At 41.8% G+C, this 22,832-nt stretch overlaps 1 protein-coding gene across 1 annotated transcript in view; it reads left to right on the top strand.

Moving 5' to 3' along the window:
* Positions 1-365: 365 nt before the first annotated feature.
* Positions 366-22,832, top strand: part of RECK (reversion inducing cysteine rich protein with kazal motifs) — a gene marked incomplete at both ends in the record, with an annotated part of 67,370 nt that continues 44,903 nt past the window's right edge. Inside the window, 4 exons of the mRNA XM_082015043.1 lie at positions 366-444; positions 5,177-5,235; positions 12,773-12,847; positions 16,992-17,028. Coding sequence (XP_081871169.1) covers positions 366-444; positions 5,177-5,235; positions 12,773-12,847; positions 16,992-17,028 — 250 coding nt within the window. The remainder of the gene's footprint in view (positions 445-5,176; positions 5,236-12,772; positions 12,848-16,991; positions 17,029-22,832) is intronic.

The following is a 22,832-nucleotide window of genomic DNA, read 5'->3' as shown; positions in this document are numbered from 1 at the left end:
GGGCCGAAGGGGAGCTCGCGTGGGCGTGGGCGTGGCCACCGCCGGACACCGCCCTGCTCCGGACCCCGCCCTTTTCTGTCCCCCACCGCCTTTCCCCGCCGGGCGAGGAGGGGCGGGGGCGGGGCATCCGGCGGCGCGGGTCGCAAGCTCCCCGCGGCTGCGGCTCTGGCCCGCTGGAATGTCCGCGGCGGCCAGGCGGAGGGGGCGGGGCCAGGCTGGGGAGCCGCAGCCAATGGGGGTGGAGGGAGGCAGAGCCAGGCGAGGAGCGGGCGCGGGGGGGAGGGGGCGCTGCCCGCGTCAGAGCCCGTCCGTCTGGCGGGTGGGGGTCGCGAGGCGGAGCCGGCCTACGGGTTCGCGACCGGGCGATGGCGGTGAGGGCCGGTCGATGGCCCTGGGCCCTGCTCTGCCTGGCGGCGGCTCCGCTGCTCTTCCCTGGGGCGGCCGGTGAGTAGCCAGCCGCGGAGCACGGGGGAGGCGACTCCGCGGGTCCCTCTTCAACAACATGGCGCAGGGGCGAGGCCGTCCGCGGGGTGCCGAAGCCTTGGGGCGGTGGCGTCGCTGGCGGGCGTGGGGCGCGGCCCAACGCCGTGGGTCCCTCCTGTCTCCCCGCAGCCCGGGGCGGGCTGCCTGGAGGCAGGGGCGAGGGAGAACGGCACCCCGGTAGCCGCTGCCGTCCGCACCTGCCCCGCGGGAGCGGGAGGCCGGTGGGCGCGGGGCCGCGGCAGGTGAAGGTCGGGGCGACTCCCCGGGGGCCGGCGAGGCGCTGCTGGGCCGGGGCGGCGTCGCCTTCCCGGTGTCGGTCCCCGTCCCGCTGCCGCCGGCCGGGTGCCCGCCCCCACCCGCCTCCCCGCGGACGGACCCGCCGAAGCCCCGGTGCCGAGGCCGGCGGCCGCAGAGAGGGGTTAAACAACTGAGGGAGCGGGTTGCAGGGGTGCGGCCGTCTCTCCCGCGTCCTGCCTGGCAGTGTGGTGGGGATTGACCCCTTCTTTTACCCCACCTGGTTACATGGCTCGGAGCCAGGATTTGTGTCTTCGGCTGTCATAGAATCACAGAATTACACAACAGTTTGGATCGGAAGGGACCGTTAAAGGCCATCCAGTCCAACCTCCTTGCCATGAGCAGGGACATCTTCAACTACATCAGGTTGCTCAGAGCCCCGTCCAGCCTGACCATGAATGTTTCCAGGGATGGGGCATCTACCACCTCTCTGGGCAACCTGTGCCAGGGTTTCACCACCCTCATTGTGAAGAATTTCTTCCTTATCTCTAGTCTAAATCTACCCTCTTCTAGTTTAAAACCATTACCCCTTGTCCTATCGCAACAGGCCCTGCTAAAAAGTCTGTCCCCATCTTTCTTGTAAGCCCCCTTTAAGTACTGGAAGGCTGCAATAACGTCTCCCTGGAGCCTTCTCCAGGCTGAACAACCCCAAGTCTCTCAGCCTGTCCTCATAGGAGAACTGTTCCATCATGCTGGCAATAGGTAAGTTCCCAGGATTGTGATTTGAAATGGAGAAGATCCGGTATCTTCCTCCAAATGGCTAAAACCTGACTTCTGGATTGCCATATGAAATGTCAGAATAGCCCTTGTATTCCAGGTCTTGTATTCCATGGGGTTTTGCTAGCATTTTCAGTAAGAATGGTATTGAACAAGGTACTGAGTTTTTTAAATGTGAAGGCAAGATGTTTAATAGAGAGAAGGATGGTGGCAAAATAGTTTCTGTATTAAACTGGTGATAGCAAATAACTTCTTGACAGGACCAAAAAAGAGTAATGAAAAAAGAAGGCAGCACAAGCACAGATATTGGCAAATAGCTTTTAATAAATAGATCATGTTGGTAATGCTGTCACGGAATGGAAAATACAAAATACGTAATACTTTAAAGCAGAAGACTGCAATCACCACCAATTTATGGGCATTTCATTGTTGTTCTACAGCTCTGATTTCTAGTGAGGAACAGTTTTAGGAAGAAGGCAGTAAAAAGCTAGTGGAATGAAATATGACATACTCTAGCTCAACTTTCTATTGATAAACTTACTCATATTGCTGAGATAGCAGATCTTATCAAAGAAGGAGGCATAGATGTTTCATAGTTAGACATGAATAAAATTTTGAAATGAAACATGAAAATTTTTTAGTAAAACTAGAAAAAGGAGGAATGAGAAAGTAAGGGACTGACTGAAAGACATGTCATAAGACATGTCAGAAAAGGTTAACTGGAAAGAGAACTGAGAAATTGTGTTTGGAATGGATATTGTTAGTAACTTCCATTTCTGACTTAAGCACTAAAGATCACTCTGGGCCAGTTTAATTTGCTGCTAATTCAAGATACCATCAATTGATTAGGATTTTGTACAAAAGGAATTAAACAGCCATAAAGTTTAGTATATTAGTAGAACCACAGAATAGTTTGGTGTGGAAGGGACCTTTAAAGGCCGTCTAGTCCAACCCCCCTGCAAGGAACAGGGACATCTTCAGCTAGATCAGGTTGCTCAGAGCCTCATCCAGCCTGACCGTGAATGTTTCCGGGGATGGGGCATCTACCACCTCTCTGGGCAACCTGTGCCAGTGTTTCACCACCCTCATTGTGACAAGTTTCTTCCTTGTATCTAGTTTAAAACTACCCTCTTTTAGTTTCAAACCATTACCCCTTGTCCTATCGCAACAGGCCCTGCTAAAAAGTCTGTCTCCGGACCGACTTTTTTGGTACTGTATATTGGTACTTCATCGTTACACTCTTTGGTATAATTGGTAAGATTTGAAACTCAGCAGTGGAAATGATTGAGAAGGAGAATTCTCCTGGATGTGTTAGTTCATCATAAGAGGTTTGAGAGCCACTGAAAACTAATGGATAAAAGGCCACATAGCATTAAATAATCGATGTGAAGGAACGTTTAATAAAATGCTGCCTAAGGTATTCATGAGCTCAAATCATAGTGACATACACAGTTAAACATACACATTGTCACCCAAGCCAACGTGAATTCTCTTTATAGGTTGGGAACTCTGAATTCTTGGGTCTCTTAAATGTAGCGGTTACTCTGAATAAAAATTTATATAATGAAAAATTTTTGGGACTTATGGTGAAATAAAACAACAAAAATGTGATTGAGTAGCCAGTATGTTAAGTAATGCCTATATTTAAGTACCTTTGGTTGGATTTTTTACTTAGGACAGTTAATTTGCTGGATATATTTTCATTGTGAACCTGAATGTTTTCTCCAGCACTGTGTTAATGTGCTTGCAGTCTGATTGCATAGGCACTGAAATTTAGAAATGTTTCTGAAAATAAGTGCAACTCTTGCCTTAAGAAAAATTAACTGATCTTAGAAGTTAATGTTTTTTATTGTTGTTATATATTTCTAATACCATGGCTTTATAATAAGACTGAGAAAGTGTAAAGCAAAGTTTTTCAGTTTAATGAAACAATAACTGAAGTTTGAACATGGTGGAGACTGCTAATGATGACGTTGATTCTTGTCACAGATCAGCTTACCAAGCATTGCGCAGCAAAACTTGCAAGATCCCATGTATAGCCCTCAAATTGGAAAGGTTTTTAAGCCATCTGTATTATATCTCGATCCTTTTCTGCATTGGTAGAAGATTGGTAAAAAACATTGAAGTCAATTTTACAATTTCATTCTTTCATTTCATCATGTTGTAAGCAGGATTTTGGTGCTTTCTTCATCTATTACAGGCATTTTGCTGTGTTGTTCCTAATTAGTAATGAAAACATTCACCGGTTACAAGTCCTACTTTGGTTTATCTTCTTTCCTTTTCAGGAATGATAGATTTCTGCATTAAAATATAGCTCAATCCTGTAGTAGCTGTTTTAAATTATGACTGTTTCAGACAAGCATTTCAGTGATTTTTTTTTTTTAGTTACTCAACATTTTCAGGCTGAAATTTTCTTTTCTTTTTTAATGTCGTTTCAATATTGGAGAATTTTGGTTTTGCTGGTGGTGGATTCTTTGCGGTTTTAGATTGGATATCTTCTTGTAACAGCTATAAGCTTTCAGATGAAAACAGTTGTAAACTGTGAAATTATCAATGAATTCATGCCCAAGATCCCTCTTACTGGTTCAGTCAAAATCTGTTTAGTAATTAGGTATTGTGAAATACGACTTTGTGGTATCATTGTACAGTATTGCTTTTATGTTTTATCAGTGTGATATGTAGTTCAGACACAGCTGGACAGAAATCTGTAATCGTTAAATGATCCTGTGTGTGAAGATGTGCGTGGAAGTAAGAGCTTTGAAGGAAACCTCTGTCTGTTTTCTAATACACTGTTACAAACACTGGGCAGTGAGGATGAACGTGAATATCAAGGAGTTGTGCAATTCATCTTATATTGGCCAAGCTTAACTCTGAATGAAGGAAATATTTGGATGGTAGGGGGAACAAAACACCACAAAGTATAATGTTAAAAATGCCACCTTTAAACCTTGGCATTTTATGACTTCTCCATGCTTCAGTTCTCATTTGTTTTCCTGTTGATGTGTTCATATGTGTGTTTGGTCTGTGACTTCCACCTAGTCAGGCAAAACCACTCTTAATCATCCATCACTAGTGAAACAATTTACAGTTTTGTTCCAAGTTTTTAAGGTGTTTGTTTTAAGCTCAATGAGCAGCTGTGTTCGCCTCTGTGTGAAAAGAGGTTCCTGCTCTGATTTCCTTTTCCACCTGTTCCAACTGGTTCTTGCACTTTTCAGATTCTGTGAGATGATTCAATTTACAAAGGCATATAGTCTCTGTGGAGTTTTTGGTGGGGTTTTTTTGTTCACTTTATTACTACTACTATTATTGTTGTTGTTATTATTTCCCCTGGGTTAATAAATTGTATTGCCTCATGAAGGAATTTGGCAGGTGCCGAGCTAGTGCAAGTTAAGCAGCAGTAATATGCCTAGAAGCAGAAAGAAGGGGAGTGAGATCTCTTTTTGGTGGCAGAGAGTGTTCAGAGGTAATTCTGTGAGACTCAATGAATGGATCTGTGTGAGCTTTGGAACAAAAATTTCTCATGGTGTTTTTTGCCTTCTGAGAAGGAAGATTTCCCACGGTCACCTGGGGAGTAGATAAATCATCCTGATAGACCATCAAGTGGGCAGTTCTGTTCAGAAGTGATAGTTAAGTGCTTCAATACTTTTAAACATCTTTTTCTGTTCCCCTGCTTTTTCCATAGGCTTGTCTTGTTGTTACCATGCAAAGGATAACTTAATGTGCCGTGATGTCTGTGAACAGGTAAGCCTGTTTTAAATCTAGTTTATCCCTCAGAGTTAAAATCATGCCTTTAGACAATGATGTAGCAAGATTAGGGTTATAAGCAAATGATTTTCTGTGTGAATACTATATGTGAATCATGAGATGTAATATTGTTATTTAAATGAGAATGTAAAGGTTTAAAACTGTAGTCCTCTTTCCTTTCATAGTGGAAAACAGGTTCTGCTGAAGCTGAAGAGAAATAGAGATACAAATCTGAGGTCAGGATTTGGTCAGGTAGTGAGAAGCATGTTAGGAATTGGGAGGGATGAAGGTATTTTATGCAATTTCTGGATCTTGTGTGTTTCCAAATTTTGGGGAATTTAAAATGAAGAACAAGATGTTGGTACTGTTCCTTCTTCCTGCCAATTCATGTTTCTTAGCTAAGAATCTGGGGTACTCATGATATATGGCCTTGTGAATCCGTCAAAAATCTACTTGCTTACTCTGTTCATAAGGTAATAACAAAGAGCTGTTTGTACTAAATTCAAGCTCGAAAAATATTTTTCTACAATTTATGTTTAGATTTGTACCTTTCACTAGTACGTTGTACAGCTTTGTGTGTATTTATATAAATTTTTATACATTAACATTTTACATCAATAAAGCATACATTCACATATACACAATTTTTATATTAAAATTGTGTCCTTACATCATACCTGCTCCCTTTTCTTGCCGCCACTACCCACTTTGGGGCTATTCAAGCACTAAACCTGGTTATGGCTAAGTTTATATTTATCTGTGATTGTAGTAACAAAACTTTTAGTTTAAATGGCACTTCTCCCTCCCTGATACATTTATAGAATGCACCCAAATCCCCTTTCAGCTTTGCTATTGTTAGGCCAAACAAGGAAAAATCTTACAGTCTCTTTGCATAAGATACTCTCTCAATTCCTATAATTATTCTTGCAGCCCTTCCAGCATAAGTTTATCTCTTTGAATACAGGTAAGCAAAACTGTACATGGTATTATAAACAAAAGTATAGCACTCAGTCTTAAAAATTGTGTTAAAACTTATGTGTAAGTAAGAGAAAGATATCCATTCCTGTATATAAACAAATTTAATTGGCAGGTGTAATAGCTGCATTGAGAGGGCATTTGGAATAATCTGTCCAATTCTTTCTTCCATTGGTTTGAAGTACGCAGTTTATCTTGTGAATTCGTGTTAGGTCTTCATGAAAGGCCTTGAGCTTTTTACTGTCAAATTTTATCCCATTTCTGTTTTACCAGTTCTAATTATTGTGTAGGGCTTTCTGTGGTTTTTGTAAGATACTATGATCTTGCCTCATCTGAATGATCTCTTTCTACTCAGATAATCAGCACATTTAGTGTTTGTGGTGAGAGATCTAGAACAAGTCTAAAGCAAGACTGGTTCCCCTCAAATTTTTCTATAAGGAACTGTCTTAGTTAACTCACATCAGGCTGGTAGCATGATTTTCTAAATGATCCTTTGATATAGACCAGCAAACTGGCTGAAGGGGCTGTCTGCTATTTTTCTACTGCTTTTCATGTTCTGTAACTTAACCATTTTGTGCAGCACAATTCAAATACTTTGTCTTTGTTGAATCCATTTTGGAATGTATTATTTGATACTTACCGCCTTGTCTTAAGCATAAAATTTGTAGGATGAAGGTTTACATACGTGGGGAGTGACTGTAAGGGACCAGAGCTGGCTGAATAATTTGCCCTTTTCTGTCTTTCCAAAGAATTTTTCTAAAATATTTGCCATGCACTTGTCACCCTGTCTGTACCACCACACCGTATTTAATAATAACAGTTTTCTAAAAATGTTTTTGTCCTAGACTTGGTAGTTTGAGCCGTAAAACATTGAAGTTGCTTGCCAGGGACAGCAGGGAAAGAGAGCAGGCTTGTGCCCCATATTTCTATTTAACTAATACTTAGGCAATGCCAGCCACCAGGGTGCATAGACAGGAATTTGGGCATTAACACAGCTGTTTCATGTGGAGAGGGCCAGCAGGAGGTGCAGATATACTGCTTGAGACTGTGTGCACCTGTTACGTCCAGCAGGACAGTCTCTGGCACTGGCTGGGCCAACCACTCATGACATGTTGGAGGTCTTGACCCAGAGGGAGCTCTTGAGGAAGAATGTGTCCATCCAAGTCTTGGCCTGCAGGGAAATTATGATGTCTCTCCTTTGAGTCAATGGCACTTAAACTGTGGGAGTCATGCTCTGGTTAGCTTCCTGAACTATCAAATATAGAAGCTGAGGACAGAAGCATTGCCTCGGTGTATATGGGAGCTAGACAAGCACTTCATGGAGAACCTGCAAGGGCAATAGCCTGAACTATACATTGCATGGAAAGAAGGATGGCCAGAGGCTATGCTTAGTGGAGACTGAAAGTTTGTGACTCCTGACAGCAGGAAGAAGTATCTTGGCCTGTCTTTGGATATGCACTGAAAGAATTGGTTTGGGGCCTTAGAACAGGTGAGGAGGAACAAGCTCCATCAGGGAACCATCTTGGCCTAATCAACTGGTGCCATCAGGAGAAAGACTCCCTTCTGCAGGGGATGGGGGCACTCATCTGCAGATGAGACTTGCTGTCTAAGGTGGTTTGGTTTTTAGGGGCTCAGTTCTAGGATGTTGTGGAAATTACAAGATTTTTTTTGACCCACAGACTATTATCCATTGGCTACACATCTACATGGACACCAGTGATACTAGTAAGGGAGGCCCTGCATGGGTAAAAGGTAACTACAGCCCAGGGGCTAGGGTGAAGGGCACAGGAGACCCAGTGATGCCCTCCTTGGTCCTGCCAGCTAAGGAAAAGGCTAACTAGTAATTAATCTAATCTACTTTAAGTGAGTCCTTTGAAAAAGAAAACTTGGATTACAGATTTGTTTGTCTACTAACATGATTCAAACATCTAATTATTTTGCATTCTTAGTAAGTATTATTCTAAACTTAGTTTCAGTATCCTCTCCTTTTTGTGATTTGATTAAGTCTGTCAGGTACTGTAGCAAGGAATAAGTGGGCCTGTCTTTCTTTAATTGACATTTTTTTCCTAAGTTTATTTCTGGGAAGTTTCACAATTATAAGGTTCCTGGCAGCATTCATCTCTGTACCACTCCAGAGATCTCTATCCAGATCCTCCTCCAAGCATAAGAGTAGTCCATCCCAGTCCTCAGGAAAACACGTTAAACTTTCAAGAGGCTGGCTTGGCTAAACAGAGAAGTCATGAACAGGCTTCAATGCAGAAAGGCAGTATAGGAGAAGGTAGAAGCAGGGAAAGGTTATAAAAGAGGAATTTAGAAAGTTTGCCCAGGCATGTAAGGTTATATTGGGAAAGACAAAGCTCAGCTGGAGTTGAGATTTGCAGAGGATGTCAAGGGCAACAAGATGTGCTATAGCAGTACAGGCTGAAGAAAGAAAAATGTGTGACTGTTCCTGAGTGCAGCACCTGATTTGGTGTCAGCAAACACAGATAAGGCAGAGGTACTGAATGCAGGGCTCCATCACCTATAACTTGGATTACTTGGGAAGGCAAACTCCATAACTCTGAACATCGCCCCACTTCCTTCCTTCTTCTTCCCCCCCAACTTTATATACTGAACATATCGTCATATGGTATGGAATACCCCTTTGGCCAGCCTGTGTCAGCTGTCCTGGCTGTGTCCCCTCCCAGCTTCCCGTGCACCCCCCGCCTTCTCTCTGGCAGGCCAGCATGAAAAACTGGACAGTCCTTGACCGCTTAGCAACTGAAAACATCAGTATGTTATCAACATTATTTTCACCTCAGATCCAAAGCATAGCCTCATACTAGCTTCTATGAACAAAATTAACTCTATCTCAGACAAAACCAGGACAGTATCCCCCCCTTATTCCATACCATTTACGTCATGCTCACTATCACATGCCACACAATCCAATACAACCTCATTAACCACCACCCCCTTCCTATCCTTTGATATAATACACAGATATCATTCCCTTAGTCTATGGACCACCCCTGTAAAATGTCTTTAAAATGTCCACTGGGTTCATTTAGTCCACAGCTTTGGGCTCCATCTCTTATGGTGGTCACTCAGGACAAGAGAGGTGCTGCGTTGCGTGGAGTTACTGGGCATCAAAACCAGCTCAGATTAGGTCACTGCTGCACTTGCACTGCTTCTTGTCAGGCTTCTCCTCCATTGGTTCAGGTGGTTCCTGCTGTAGTAATTCCTATAACATGTAACTCAGATCCCGGGTTATAACAATTTAAAGGTATTTCCATTACAGTCTCCACTCCAGCTTGGATTTACCCACAGACTGCAGTCCCTTCTATGAGCCACAGTCTCTCCAGGAGTATATCTGCTGGTGCATAGACTTATCCACAGTCACAGTTGCTTCAAGGTGCACCTGTTCCAAAATGGCCTCCTCCATGGGCCTCAGTCCCTTCAGAGACATACCTGCTCCAGCATGGACTTACCCATGGTTCCAGTCCCTCCAGGGATGCACCTGCACTGTCGAGGTGTGTCCATGGCCACACACTTTGAGGTGCTCCAGCATGACCTCATATACAGCCACTGATGCTTGAGGGTGTACCTGCTGCAGAGTGGATTCATCCACAGCCACAGATGCTTCAAGATGTACCTTCTCCAGCATGGACTTATCCTTGTGCCTCAATCCCATCAGAGGTATACCTGCTGCGGCCCAGACATAAGCATGGCCACAGATGCTTTGACATATACCTGCTCTGGCATGGGCTTATCCACGGCTACAGATGCTTCGGGGTGTCCTGCTCCCACATGGACTCATCCACAGGTCGCAGTTCCTTTGACTTGAGTTCACAGTGGAGTTCCAGCCTGTCCAGTACAGCAGCACAGAAAGAGCAGCCATGTCGTCGCCTTCTGCCAGCCCAGGCACATGGCCATTGCTGTTATCAAAATGTTCCTAGACCTAAATACTACTGCGGTTCTTTTCTTGCTTTCATTTCTGAAACTATTGTTCTCTTGGTTTTCTTTCTATGAATTTATCGTGTTGCAAATTTAGAAGAGAACTGTAATGTATTTCTCCTTCTGAAAGATCTGAAATACATCCATGTTTCAGTTATTCCTGTGATTTCCAGTTTCATATCCCACATTAATGGGTTTGTTTCCATCTGTTTTATTGCCCAATTTCTTATTTTAATTTATAAGTGGTTTACTTAATTGGACTTCTAAAGGAACAAGAACTAAAAACATGATTAATGTGGGACCAGAAAGCAATTTAAAATGTGCTGAGACCTCAGCACACTAACAGCACATTAACACTTCCATGACACTTTAAAAAACAAAATGAAAAAAAACCAGCAACAACAAAAACAACACCAAAAAGATTGGTGAGATAAAGGCATCTTGTAATAAAATGTGAAAACATTGCTACTGTTGCAAGAAAATGAGATGACCAACACTACAAAATGGTCTGAAAGACACCTGGGGAAAAAAGATAAATTTAGATGGTTCAGAATTGTGTATGAAAGTTTTCCCAAGTATAGCTGTGCAAAATATAAGTTGGAAGAGTCATTTTGTCTAACCTTCTGCTCAGAGAAGTGCTAGCTTCAAAATTAAATCAGGTTGTTCAGGGTGTTGTTAGTCAAGTTTTTAATACCCTCAGGGATGGGCTTTCTACAGCCTTTCTGGGGAATCTCTTCCAGCACTTAACTGCTCTCATGGTGAAGATTTTTTTTCCCCTTTGCATCCAGTCAGAATTTCTCTTACTGCAACTTGTTACTTCTGCAGCTCATCCTTCCACTCTGCAACTCCAAGAGAAGACTTGTCTTTTCTATAATCCCATCTTCAAGTACTGGAAGACAGAAGTTTAGATCCCTGCTCCGTCTTAACCCTTCTTCAGTTTGAACAGATTCTTTTACCTTGGCCAATCTTAGTATGTTGTAAAGTCCAGCATCGTTTGTGGCCTTTTACTGGACTCTCTGCAGTTCATCAAGAATGTTCCTTGCACAGGGGTGGCACAAAGCTGGGTTTGGTATTTACAGGTGTGGCCTCATCAGTGCCTAACAGAAGGGAATGTTCATCTTCACCCTGCAGGCAATGCTGTTGCTAATGAAGTACTGTATGCTGTTTGCTTTCAGTGCTGCATCGGTGCGCTGCTGACCCATGTTCAAATTGTCGTCCACCAGGACCCAACACCCTTTTCTGCAAAGCTGGTTTCTAGCCAGTGCGCACCTAGCCTATACTGTTGCATGGCGTTATTCCATTTCAGCTGCAAGATTGTGTGTTTGCCTTTATTGAACTGCTTGAGTTTCCTGTCAGTCCACTGCTACAGCCTGTTGAAACCCATCTAGGTGGCAGCTCCACCGTCCAGTATATTGATGGCAGCTCCCAGTTTAGGCTCATCTGCATACCTGCTGAGGGTTTTTTCTGTCCCATTGTCCGACTCACTAGTAAAGCCATTAACAATATTGGTCTGAGTCCTATATTATACCCCTTTTAAGTGGCCAACACGTAGACATTGAACTGCTGACTGCTAATCTTTGAGCCCTACTGTTCAGGCAGTTTATCGCCCATCTTGTAGCCCACCCATCCCACCCATGTTTCACCAGTTTGACTCTAAAGATACAGTGGGAGACCATGCAAAAACCTTTTTAAAAGTCAAGATAGACAACACACACTGTTCCCCACTTTTTTACTAGACCAGTCTTTTCTTTATCAAAAAACATTAGGCTAAATTTGCCCTTGGTATGTCTGTGCTGACTGTTCCCAGTCACCTGCTTGTACTTCATGTGCCCTTGACATGGCTTCTGCTGGGATTTGTTCCATAATCTTCCTGTGGGGTGATGTTAAGCCAAACAGCCTGTAATTCCCCAGATTATCCTTCTTGCCTTTGTAATGGATATGATGTTTGTCTTTTTTCAATGATCAGGAACCTCATCCAGTCACCATGATCTTTCAAAAACAGTACCAAATTTGCCTTGCAATGACAGTGGCTAGCTTCTCAACATCCTCAGTTGCATTCCATCCAGTCTCATGAACATCTGTATGCTCAGTTTGCTTAGGTGGTGCTTAACTTGATCTTGCTCTGCTGTGGGTGTGGGTAGTATTCATTACCCTATTAGTTTTGGTAGTCTCATTACCTGGTCTAGCTTTTGTTCATCTTTGTTCCACAAAATTTACCTGTTTCAGGGTTTTTTTGGAAAGAGTTTAGTTGCCTGAGGTAATGTAACATGTAGCAGAAGGTTAATTAAGTAGAGTTGTATAATGTTTTGATATGTGGGGCAGAAATCCTCTATGTTTTTCATACTGCCTATTCAATAGAAACTTTTTGATAGAAATGTCTGAGGACAAAATTCTCATGCACTTGTAAGTATAAAAATTCTTTCTTCATAAAAAGTGCAACGTATTTGAAAGACTATAGATATATAAAAGAAATCTTAAATTTGCATTGTTTACGTATTAACTGTTAGCTAAAGTTGTCAAAGGGTAGATAGTAGTGCAGCTAAAAAGGTTGAAATCAACTGAAAAAAGTATTCAATATGTAGTTACATTCTGTGTGATTTAAGGTGTGTTTTGCTTCTAACAGATTTTGTCTTCTAAGAGTGATTCCCGTTTGAAGCATTTACTGCAGCGAGCACCTGAGTATTGTCCAGAATCAATGGTAAGGCTTGCTAGTTTTTAATTAAAACAAAACAACTAATCTTATATTAATAAAGTTTTGATTCCAAAAATAAGGTTTTAAAATGACTTGTCTTTTATTTACTCACTGAGCTTTGCGCTGTTAGAACATGTGTGCATGTCTTGAAGCTTTTTCTTCTTTGTTATGAGGACTGGAAAAATTCATATAATGAGACTTGATCCTCAAAGTAGGATTTTTTTTTAAAGCCATCATACATTACTTTACTTGCAATAAGATGGTATTTGACAATTTTGCTAGGTGTCCTGGTTGTGTAAGCTATGAAATACAATGAAAATCTGGCCTATGTTGTAAAAAATTGTGCTGAGTGATTGTCACTTGCATGCTGATGGCAGCAACTTAAGTTAGATCATGTGTTCCAGCTTGTGTATGGGACAAAGCTGTGAAGTTGAGCTAAGGCAAGGAGACCCTTATGGCTCCTCTGAATGGTTTATGGCCACATTTGACAAACTGGAGTGATGCTTTTATTGGACAAGTAAGATTATGGTCTCCTAAAAGTTCTGTAGTGTGTCACTAAGAAAATGAAGAATGTAATTTGCTCCCTGTCTTAGAGATGATCTAATCAAAGAAAAGATAGCACTGTTATTCAGATTATAAATTCTGGAGTCTTACCTCTTGGCATCTTACAATATCTCAAGACATTTGCTGTCAGAAAGGTCTGTTTTCTTCTTATAACTGTACTTCTAAACAGTATCAATACTGTTTCCAGCTAGCCTAAAACTTATACTTAGCTCAAACGTATAGGAATAGTAGATCTGCGAATAACATTTTGTAAGCAACTTTGCAAGACTGTGTTTGCTTATAGATCCAAAAGTGTGTTTATTCAATGTTTTGTCTTTGTGAATCATCAAGGTCTTGGAAAGCTATAGACAGCTGATGGTATGAGTAAAACCTGTGACATGAAAACATATCAAAGTGGTGAACAGCATTTGTTTTGGTACTGGTTTTTCTTTTATTCCCAGATAGGAAGAGTAGGATCTATCTGTATATAGTATATAGTGCATTTTTAGAAGACAGGACTGGAGATTATTTGAAAGGAGGAAAATCATTGATACAATGTTTTTTTTAACTCCCAATTACCATCTTTATAAATGGCAAGTTTACTTTCTAGTGTATATCTTAAATTAAAACAGCTGAACTGGTAATATTTATAAACTTTTTAAAAGACATCTAGGTATATAATAGTTAACAGATCAATTTAATACCACATTTGCTGTTTTCAGATACCACCTGTCTTTGTTGGAGAGGTGTTCTAGTGACATTCCACAGATGAGCGGATAGGTTATTAATTTAATCAGGTGGTCTGTTTTCTGGAGCACTGTTTACAGACCTTGTGTTGTCTATATTCCTTCAGGTAATGTGATAGAAAGAGTATTGCCTGGTGTTAAGTAACACAGTAACTGCCTAAACGTTATCTTAGAATCATAGTATCATAAAATAATTTAGGTTGGGAAAGACCCTTAAGATCATTGATTGTTAGCCTCATGAAATAAAGGAAGTCAACTGAATCAATGGGGTGGAACTAGTAGAAGTAGCAGCTCTTTACTCTTTTCTTTTGAGCTGACTTTTACTCTTAATTATTGGGAAACTCCCACAGATACGGAGGAAGGCAGTTTTAGATCATTAGATACAGATCCATTGCAACTTTAGAAAATCATTAACTCCTGTGATGACAGAATCATTGCATTACAGTGTGGGTTGCTGTTTCACTGTGATTGAACTGAACTTGAACTGAATTTTGTCTTAAAGAACATGTTCAACACTCTGTCCTTTAGAAGCCCTTGTGGTGGGTTAACCTTGGTTGCACACCAGGTGCCCATCAAGCCACTCTGTAAGTCCCTCTCCTCAACTGGACAGGGGAGAGAAAATACAACAAAAGGCTTTTGGGTCAAGATAAGGATAGGGAGATCATTCACCGATTACCGTCATGGGCAAAGCAGACTTAACTTGGGGAAATTAATTTATTAGTTTATTGCCAATCAAAAGGTCAGAGTAGGATAATGAGAAATAAGAACAAATCTAAACATGCCTTCCTCCCACCCCTCCCTTTTTCTTGGGCTCAACTTCACTCCTGACTTCTCTACCTCCTCCTCCCGAGCGCCACAGGGGGATGGGGAATGGCAGTTGTGGTCAGTTCATTATGCATTGTCTCTGCGGCTTCTTACTCCTCATGCTCTTGCACTGCTCCAGTGTGGGGTCCCACCCATGGGAGACGGTCCTCCACAAAATTCTCTGACATGGATCCTTCCTGTGGGCTGCCGTTCTCCAAGAACTACTCCAGCCTGGGTCCTTTCCATGGGGTGCAGTCCTTTGGGAACAGACTGCTCCAGTGTGGATCCCCTGCGGGGCCACAAGTCCTGCTGCAGCTTTCTTCAGGGCATATCCACCTGCTCCAGCATGGGGTCCTCCATGAGCTGCAGTGTGGATATCTGATCCACTGTGGTCCTCCATGGACTGCAAATGGACAACCTGTGTCACTATGGTCTTCACCACAGGCTACAGAGGAATCTCTGCTCTGACGCCTGGAGCACCTCCTCCCCCTCCTTCGCTGACCTTGGCGTCTGCAGGGTTGTCTCTCACATATGCTCACTCCTCTCTCCAGCTGCTGTTGCACAGCAGTGTTTACCCTTTCTTAAATGGCTTATGACAGAGGTGTTATTAACATGGCTGATTGGCGCAGCCTTGTCCACCTTGGAGCCAGCTTGCATTGCCTCTATCACATGTGGGGGAAGCTTCTGGCATCTTCTCATAAAGCCGCTCCTGCAGGCCCCTTGCTACCAAAACCTTGCCATGTAAACCCAATACACCCCTTCAGTCTTGTCACTTGCCTTCTTACCCTCTGCAGAATTTTCCTCTGATTTCATCTAATTAAGGTTTTTCTAGTGCTTGCTTAAAAAATACTGAATTCAATAGCATTGTACTGAAATACACGTAATCCTTCAAGGCTTTTCTGTACTCTTGTCATTTTTAAATACTATACTGACAACGCTTTTCTGTACTCTTGTCATTTTTAAGTACTATACTGTGATTATATTGTCTAAATGTTGCAAGACTCCAGTTGTAGGATGTTAAACATCTAGCATACAGCGTATAGCAACTCCCATAGCATTTAATTCTTCAGCCTTCTAACACAGCGCACCGACTGTACTTGCAATATGTACTTGTATCTGAGAGTTGAACTAAAAATCTTATCTTAGATGGAATTCTTCCTCTGCTGCCCAAACCTCCTTCTTCCACAACTTTTGTAACTTTTCTTGGGTGGGTAACGTAAGTACCTCTGGCAGACTGGTGTCTGACCTGAGATTTGTTTTATACTAACACCAGCATAAAGAATGCCCCATAGTCATCTTGGATAGTAGTCTTGGTAATAACAGTAATGAGAGAGATAGGGACAGCAATTCTTTGGTAAGGTCTTTATCTTTTTTCTTTCTTTTTCTGACAAAAAAAGAGAGAAACATTTACAGAATTCTGCCCTATACCATCAGCCACTTAGATGATTTAGCAGGACCTGTGCTTAGGACCAGAAGTGCTTTGCAGTCAGGGGGAACCCAACAGATTCCTGTTGTAACCTTTCATCTTAGTAAACTTCACTTCTACAACTCTTTCTTCCGTATATCTATCTTTCCCTGAAGCTACATTTCTCTTGTCTCTGGGGTACCTTAAAACCTCTTTCTTTTGTTTTGTGTGTGGTTATATGTGTTGTTTTGGGTTATTTTAGCTGTTGAAAAGGAGTGCTAGGGCAGTAAGTTTCTCCACAGGTCTTCATCCTAGGTAAATCTTTTTCTTTGTCTAAGCAGTTGCTACTTAGTTCTTTAAACACTGGTGGAGAAAGTTGATTAACTAGCATATTCCAGGTAATCACAGTACATTCTGCACCTACAAAAATGCTATTAATTCCACATTCTGTAGATAGCAGCCTTCTCATCAAAGCAAGTGGTACTCAACTTATATAATGTAGTGCTTCTTCAAAAGATGTTTTAGGCATAAGAATTCTTTCAACAGGATATTTAAAACCCAGGGCAAAAATGCTGAAAATGCTGTTTTGTATGTGCTAGAAACTCTCTTATTCTGTAGATTGACTTTTGCTTAATTGCATTTTACTTTTTAGGGAGAAGTGTGGAGTTGTATAAATTCTTCTTTGCCAGGTAAGAAATACTAGTTTACATTGAATCATGTTGTTTTTTCACCAAATGCATGTTTTGATGTTGTGTCTACCACCTGCACTTATAGATTTCATGATAATTTAACTCTCATTATGCTTCCATTATAAACTGTATTTTGTGTCTAGTTTTCTAAGTCTAAACTGGGTTACCTGTGCATTTTTTTAAGACTTCTTTTCTCTTCCTAGTTAGAAAATGTTTAATATGTTTGTATGATTAAACATGTGCTTCTGTGACACATCCAAGAAATATCAAAGTTATTTTCCTTTAAAGGTTTTCTATTATTTTTAGTTTCAGTATACCTTAGCCGGATCTATAAAATCATGGATTATTGCAACTTTATTCTAGATTCAGTATAATTTGGAAAAAAACTGAGTAACGGGGAAATAGTAAGAAATAGACAAACAATTTAAGAAGTGCAGAGGCTTAAATCAAGAACCAAACTGCTTGGTACAGGTGGATTTAGAAAGTTAAAGCATAAATCACAAGACAGGACTGTTATGTTAAAAGAAGAGATCAAAAATAGATTAAATTGCGCTTAACTAGTACTATTGTATTATATGTCATTTCTGGAAGACCTTGAGTGAAATTAGCATGCTGTGGGTGAAAAAGTGGTAGTATGGAAAGAGGAGGTTGTAACAGTTCTATGGCACCTGCTCAGACTTCCTCCACCGCCACTTCAGAGGCAGACCGTTGATTCCAGCACATGCAAAGCGATCTGCTGTCTTATATTTTGCTAGTTTTACTTAACCAATAATATCTTTTGGAGTTGCAGTGCTTCTGTCTCATCTAAAACCTGATAAATTTTTAGTTGAAGACAATACCTAATTGTCTAATTCACTGAAACTCAGTAACTGTATACAAATGAGTGGAAATGCTAGAAATGCTGGAAATGCTAGTGGAAATACTGCAAGTAAGAAATACATACTTTATTTTGAATGTCAGGTCTATGTAAGCAAGTGAAAAAGCATTGGAAATCTTTGTAAATGAACCACTCCCAAATTGTCTTCTTGTACTGTCTAAACTGGTGTGAGGCCACTTCAGTGCTTTTATGGCAGGATTCTATTATCCTCTGATTTATGGGAAAAAAGTCACTTGTTCTGTGGCGGTGTAAATCATAGTTTAGTCCTGTGATAAGAGTGAAATCTTCCTGTAGTATCCTGAGGTTCTGTCCTGAACATTGTACCTGCACAAAGCCAGTCACTTTTCATTCTTCTTGCATGTAAAGTTACATAGTGTCGTCTTCTTTGATGTGAGCCATTTTTAAATTTTCAGTGTGATTTCACACACTGTAGGATTTTGTAAATTAAGGGTGAGGTGTATATAGGATAGCATTATAGGGGAAGCTCTTATTCCTTTTCTGGGAAGTCAGTACGACTGAGTGCCTCTGTGAAGTGCCCATACACTACATACGGCATGGGAAGCAAACAGGAGGAGTTAGAAGTCTATGTGCAGTTACAGGGCTACAATTTTATTGGGGTCACAGGAAGGCTCCCACAGCAGGAGTGCTGTGATGGATGGGTACAGGAGGGACAGGCCAGGGAGGTGAGAAGGGGGAGTTGCCCTCTATGCGAGAGTGTAACTGGCATGGAGCTCTGTCTGAGGATGGATGATAAGCCAGCTGAGAACAGCACATAGGCATATGAGTGGCATAGTATGGGCATATCTACATATTAGTGAGCAGTCCAACATGGATGATGTTGCAGGTGTCAGCTACAGACTGCCTGATCAGGAACAAGTAGTAGATGAGGCCTTCTTCATACAACTGAAAGAAGTCTCATGTTCACAGGCCCTGATGCTCATAATCACTCTTGTACCTTTTGAAGACACAGCACAGGAGGGCACAGGCAATCTGCTTGGAAGAATCCCATGAGATATGGCCCTGGAGAGAAGAGGGGTCCAAGGGAGCTGGTTGATTTTCAAGGATCACGTTATCCAAGCTCCAGTTATGCATGATGGGGTTAGAAAAGCCAGAGCCTATCTGGACTTGATCCTGGTGAGGTATGTGAAGGGCAGCCAGAAAGCTGCCCTGTTTTTTTAACTACAGCAGCAGCAAAAGGAAGACTAGGGAAAATGAGGGCCTGCTGCTGAATGGGGCAGGAAACCTGGTGACAAATGACATCAAAAACGCCATGGCCGCCTTTGCCTCAGTCTTTACTGGAAAGAAGAGCCTTCAGGAATGCCAGATCCCTGCAATCAGTGGTAAAGTCCAGAGCAAGGAAGACTTGCATTTGATGCAGGAGGATTAGGTTAGGTAATATTTAAGCAAACTGAACACAGGTCTATGGGACCTGATGGATACCCTTATGAGTGCTGAGGGAGTTAGCTGATGTTATTGCAAGGTCACTCTCAATAATCTTTGAAAGGTCGTGGCTATTGAGAGAGGATGCTGAGGACTGGAAGAAAGCAAATGTCACTTCTGCCTGTAGAAAGGGCAAGGAGGACCTGGGGAGCTACAGGCTGGTCAGTCTCACCTCAAACCATGGGGATGTAATGGACATCTTCCTGCGAACCATTTCGAAACACATCAAGGACAAGAAGGTGATTGATTATAGTCAGCATGGATTTATGAAGGGGAAATCATGCTTAACCAAACTGATAACCCTCTGTGATGAGATGGCTGTCTTGTTAGATGAGAGGAGAGCAGTGTATGTTGTCTATCTCAACTTCAGTAAGGCTTTCAGCACTGTTTTTTATAACTTCATTATAGACAAACTGATGGAGCGTGGGCTGGATAAGTGGACAGTAGAGGTGGATTGAAAACTGGATGAACTGCTGGGCTCAAAGGTTTGTGATCAGTGACGCAGAGCCCAGCTGGAGGCCAGTATCCCAGGGGCTGATGCTGGGTGTAGTCCTATTTAACATCTACATTAATGATGGGACAGAGTGCACCCTCAGTGTATTTACAGATGATACAAGACTGGGAGGAGAGGTTGCTAAACCAGGTAGTTGTGCTGCCATATTGACAAGCTGGAGAAATAGCCAGACAGGAATGTCATGAAGTTCTGAAAAAGGAAATGCAAAGTCCTGCATCTGGTGAAGGCCCTGTGCTCCACAGCACACAGGAGGCTGACCAGCTGGAAAGCAGCTTTGTAGAAACATACCTGGGGATCCCGGTAGACAGCAAGTGGAACATGATCCAGCAGTGTGGTCTTGTAGCAAAGGTGGCCAATAGCACCCAGGCTGCATTAGGGAGAATGTTGCCAGCAGATCAATGGATCATTCCCCTCTACTCAGCATTGATGAGACAACATTAGGGACGTTGTGTCCAGTCCTGGGCATCTTGGTACAAGAGAGATATGAACACATTGGAGCAAGTCCAGCAAAGAGCCACTTTAAGATGATTAAGGGACCGGAACATATATGAGGACAGGCTGGGAGAGCTGGGATTGTTTACCATTGTCAAGAAGATAAAGCTGAGGGGGGTGGGTCTTATCGATATGTATAATTACCTGATGGAAGTGTGTAAAGAAGACGGAGCCATGCTCTTCTCAGTAGTATCCCGTGGCAGGACAAGAGGCAGTGAGCACAAATTGCACAACGGTAATTTCCATTTAAACATAAGAAAAAACTTTTTTACTGTAAGGATGATTGAACAGTGCAAGAGGTTGCTCAGAGAGGTTTTGGAGTCTCCATCTGTGGAGGTATTCAAAACCTCATTGGGCATTGTCCTGGGCAGTCTGCTTTAGCTGACCTTGCTTTGAACAGGGAGGTTGGACTAAACAATCTCCAGAGGTTCCTTCCAACGTCAGTGATTCTGTGGGTTTCTTTCTTTTTTTCCGCTTTGACTACCCTCAGTACAGAAAGTATTTCTTAACAGAGTTTAGAATGGGGCCACAAACTGAGTTTTGACTGGATCAGTGTCTCTGATTTTTCATAGTACAGCATCTACAAATTGTTTTCACACACACACATGCGTATGTGTGCACACACACACAAAATGATGAAACTGTATACAGCCCCCTCAACATTGGCATTATCACTGACAGTTGCAGGACATTGACTGGATAAACAGATGACTTTGGTAGTTATTTTCTTTAACAGCTGTATGACATGCCTGGCAGTTTATTTAAGAATGCAGGTGGAAACCTGTTTTGCATATGGATTTCAGTGTCACCCTGTCACAACACAACTTACATGCTAAATAGTTTAGGACTCTGCCTTCTAATTTGCTGCTTGATATATCCTTTGTGTATTTTCGTTAAAGTTTGTGTTTCATCCTCTTCCATTCCTTCCCCACAGCAACTTGATGTTACTTATATGTGTTAAAATTTTGAAATTGATTTACCAATAACTTCAACACAATAGTTATCTTAAAATGTTAATATTCTCACAGCTACCACTTGAGCTACCATTCTTTTTCACGTTTGTTTCCACTTCCTTAAACCCATCATGAGGGTCTTCTATTAACTTTCTCTGATGGTTCATCCTCACAAAACAACACTGTAAGTCATGTTTTATTGTCCTTGCCAAGACAGTGTTGTAAGCCTTAAATACTTAAGACTAGATGTTCAGGAATGTAAGTATTCTCTGAAAGAAAATTATTTTCCCATTTTTCTGAAGGCAAATACCAGTAGTTTGTCAATGTTTGTTTATTAAACCCAGTAGGCCTATAGAACATGTATTGGGGAGGGGGTGTTAGGAAATTAAGGTTTCTTATGACCATGCATACACACTACTGTTCAAGAAACTGCTTACAAAAGATGATCGAGGCACTCCCAGCTGGGGCGAGGGAGAGGGGGAGAGCAAACCCAGCAACCTGTAATTCTAGATAGTAACTATGTTCTGATTTTAAGCTTTATCATTTTCTGTTAGCAGACTGTAGAAGACTTCAAAGAGACAACAAAATTCTGACGTGGGTGTTCTTGCACCCTTCTTGACACATGCAACTCTTCAACATGAGAAGCCTAGTTGTTTTTCATGTTCTTCCTTTTTGTTTTCCTCCCAAGTTTCCTCGGGATCACAGTGATCCAGCATTTCTCGGAGATTTTCAGAATGTAGAATGTTTCTTGCATCACAAGATAAATGTATCAGAGATGACATTCTACTTTTTCATGTTTATGCAGCTTTTTACCTGTTTCTGACTTCAATGTTTCTGACTTCAATACTCTTGTGGAGACTGCAGTAAAATGTTTATAAGAAGGAAGAAAAATGCGTGTGCTGTAAGTCATCTCACTAATGTGATGTGGCTTCTGGAAACTTTTTGGAAGAGATGTGGGACAAAAGCCTGTGTTAAGCAACTGTATGATCTTTTATAGTTCAGGAGTCTGTATTGCACTTCTATCAGTTAATTTGGTGAATAATCAGAACTATGTACTCCAGTCAATTCATTGTGCAGTGAAGGTGTATTTTCATCGAGAAATACATGCATTTTAATTACCTTGACTGCAAAATTAATTTGTAAGCTGCTGCATTAAAATTGCAGTTAAGTGCTTTTTGAAGATGTGACATCAATTTTTTTTCTCCGCAAGCTTGTCTGCTACTCGTAAAAATCCTGGGGAGAAGACTACTTGCCAAGAAAATACTAACTACGGCTGAAACTTATCAGGATTCTTAATTTGGCATGTATTTGTAGCTTGCAACATTCTTTTAGCACAGTTTAGTTCCAGTAAAAGTATGTCTGAAAACCACAGGCTCTGTATTGCGCAAAATATGGATGCTTGATTATTCAGTGGTGATTCATTAGTGACTATTCCATGGCGACATTGCCTCTAAAGCTGTACAGCTGTATTTATCATGTGTTTCTCCTGGATATAGCTGGTTATTGTGGCAGAGGTTTCTGGAAATCT

Source organism: Phaethon aethereus, assembly GCF_964289735.1.
Source record: "Phaethon aethereus genome assembly, chromosome: 2".
NCBI lineage: Eukaryota > Metazoa > Chordata > Aves > Phaethontiformes > Phaethontidae > Phaethon > Phaethon aethereus.
The sequence above is the reverse complement of the archived record's forward strand: the minus strand, read 5'-3'. Positions and strand labels throughout refer to the sequence as shown.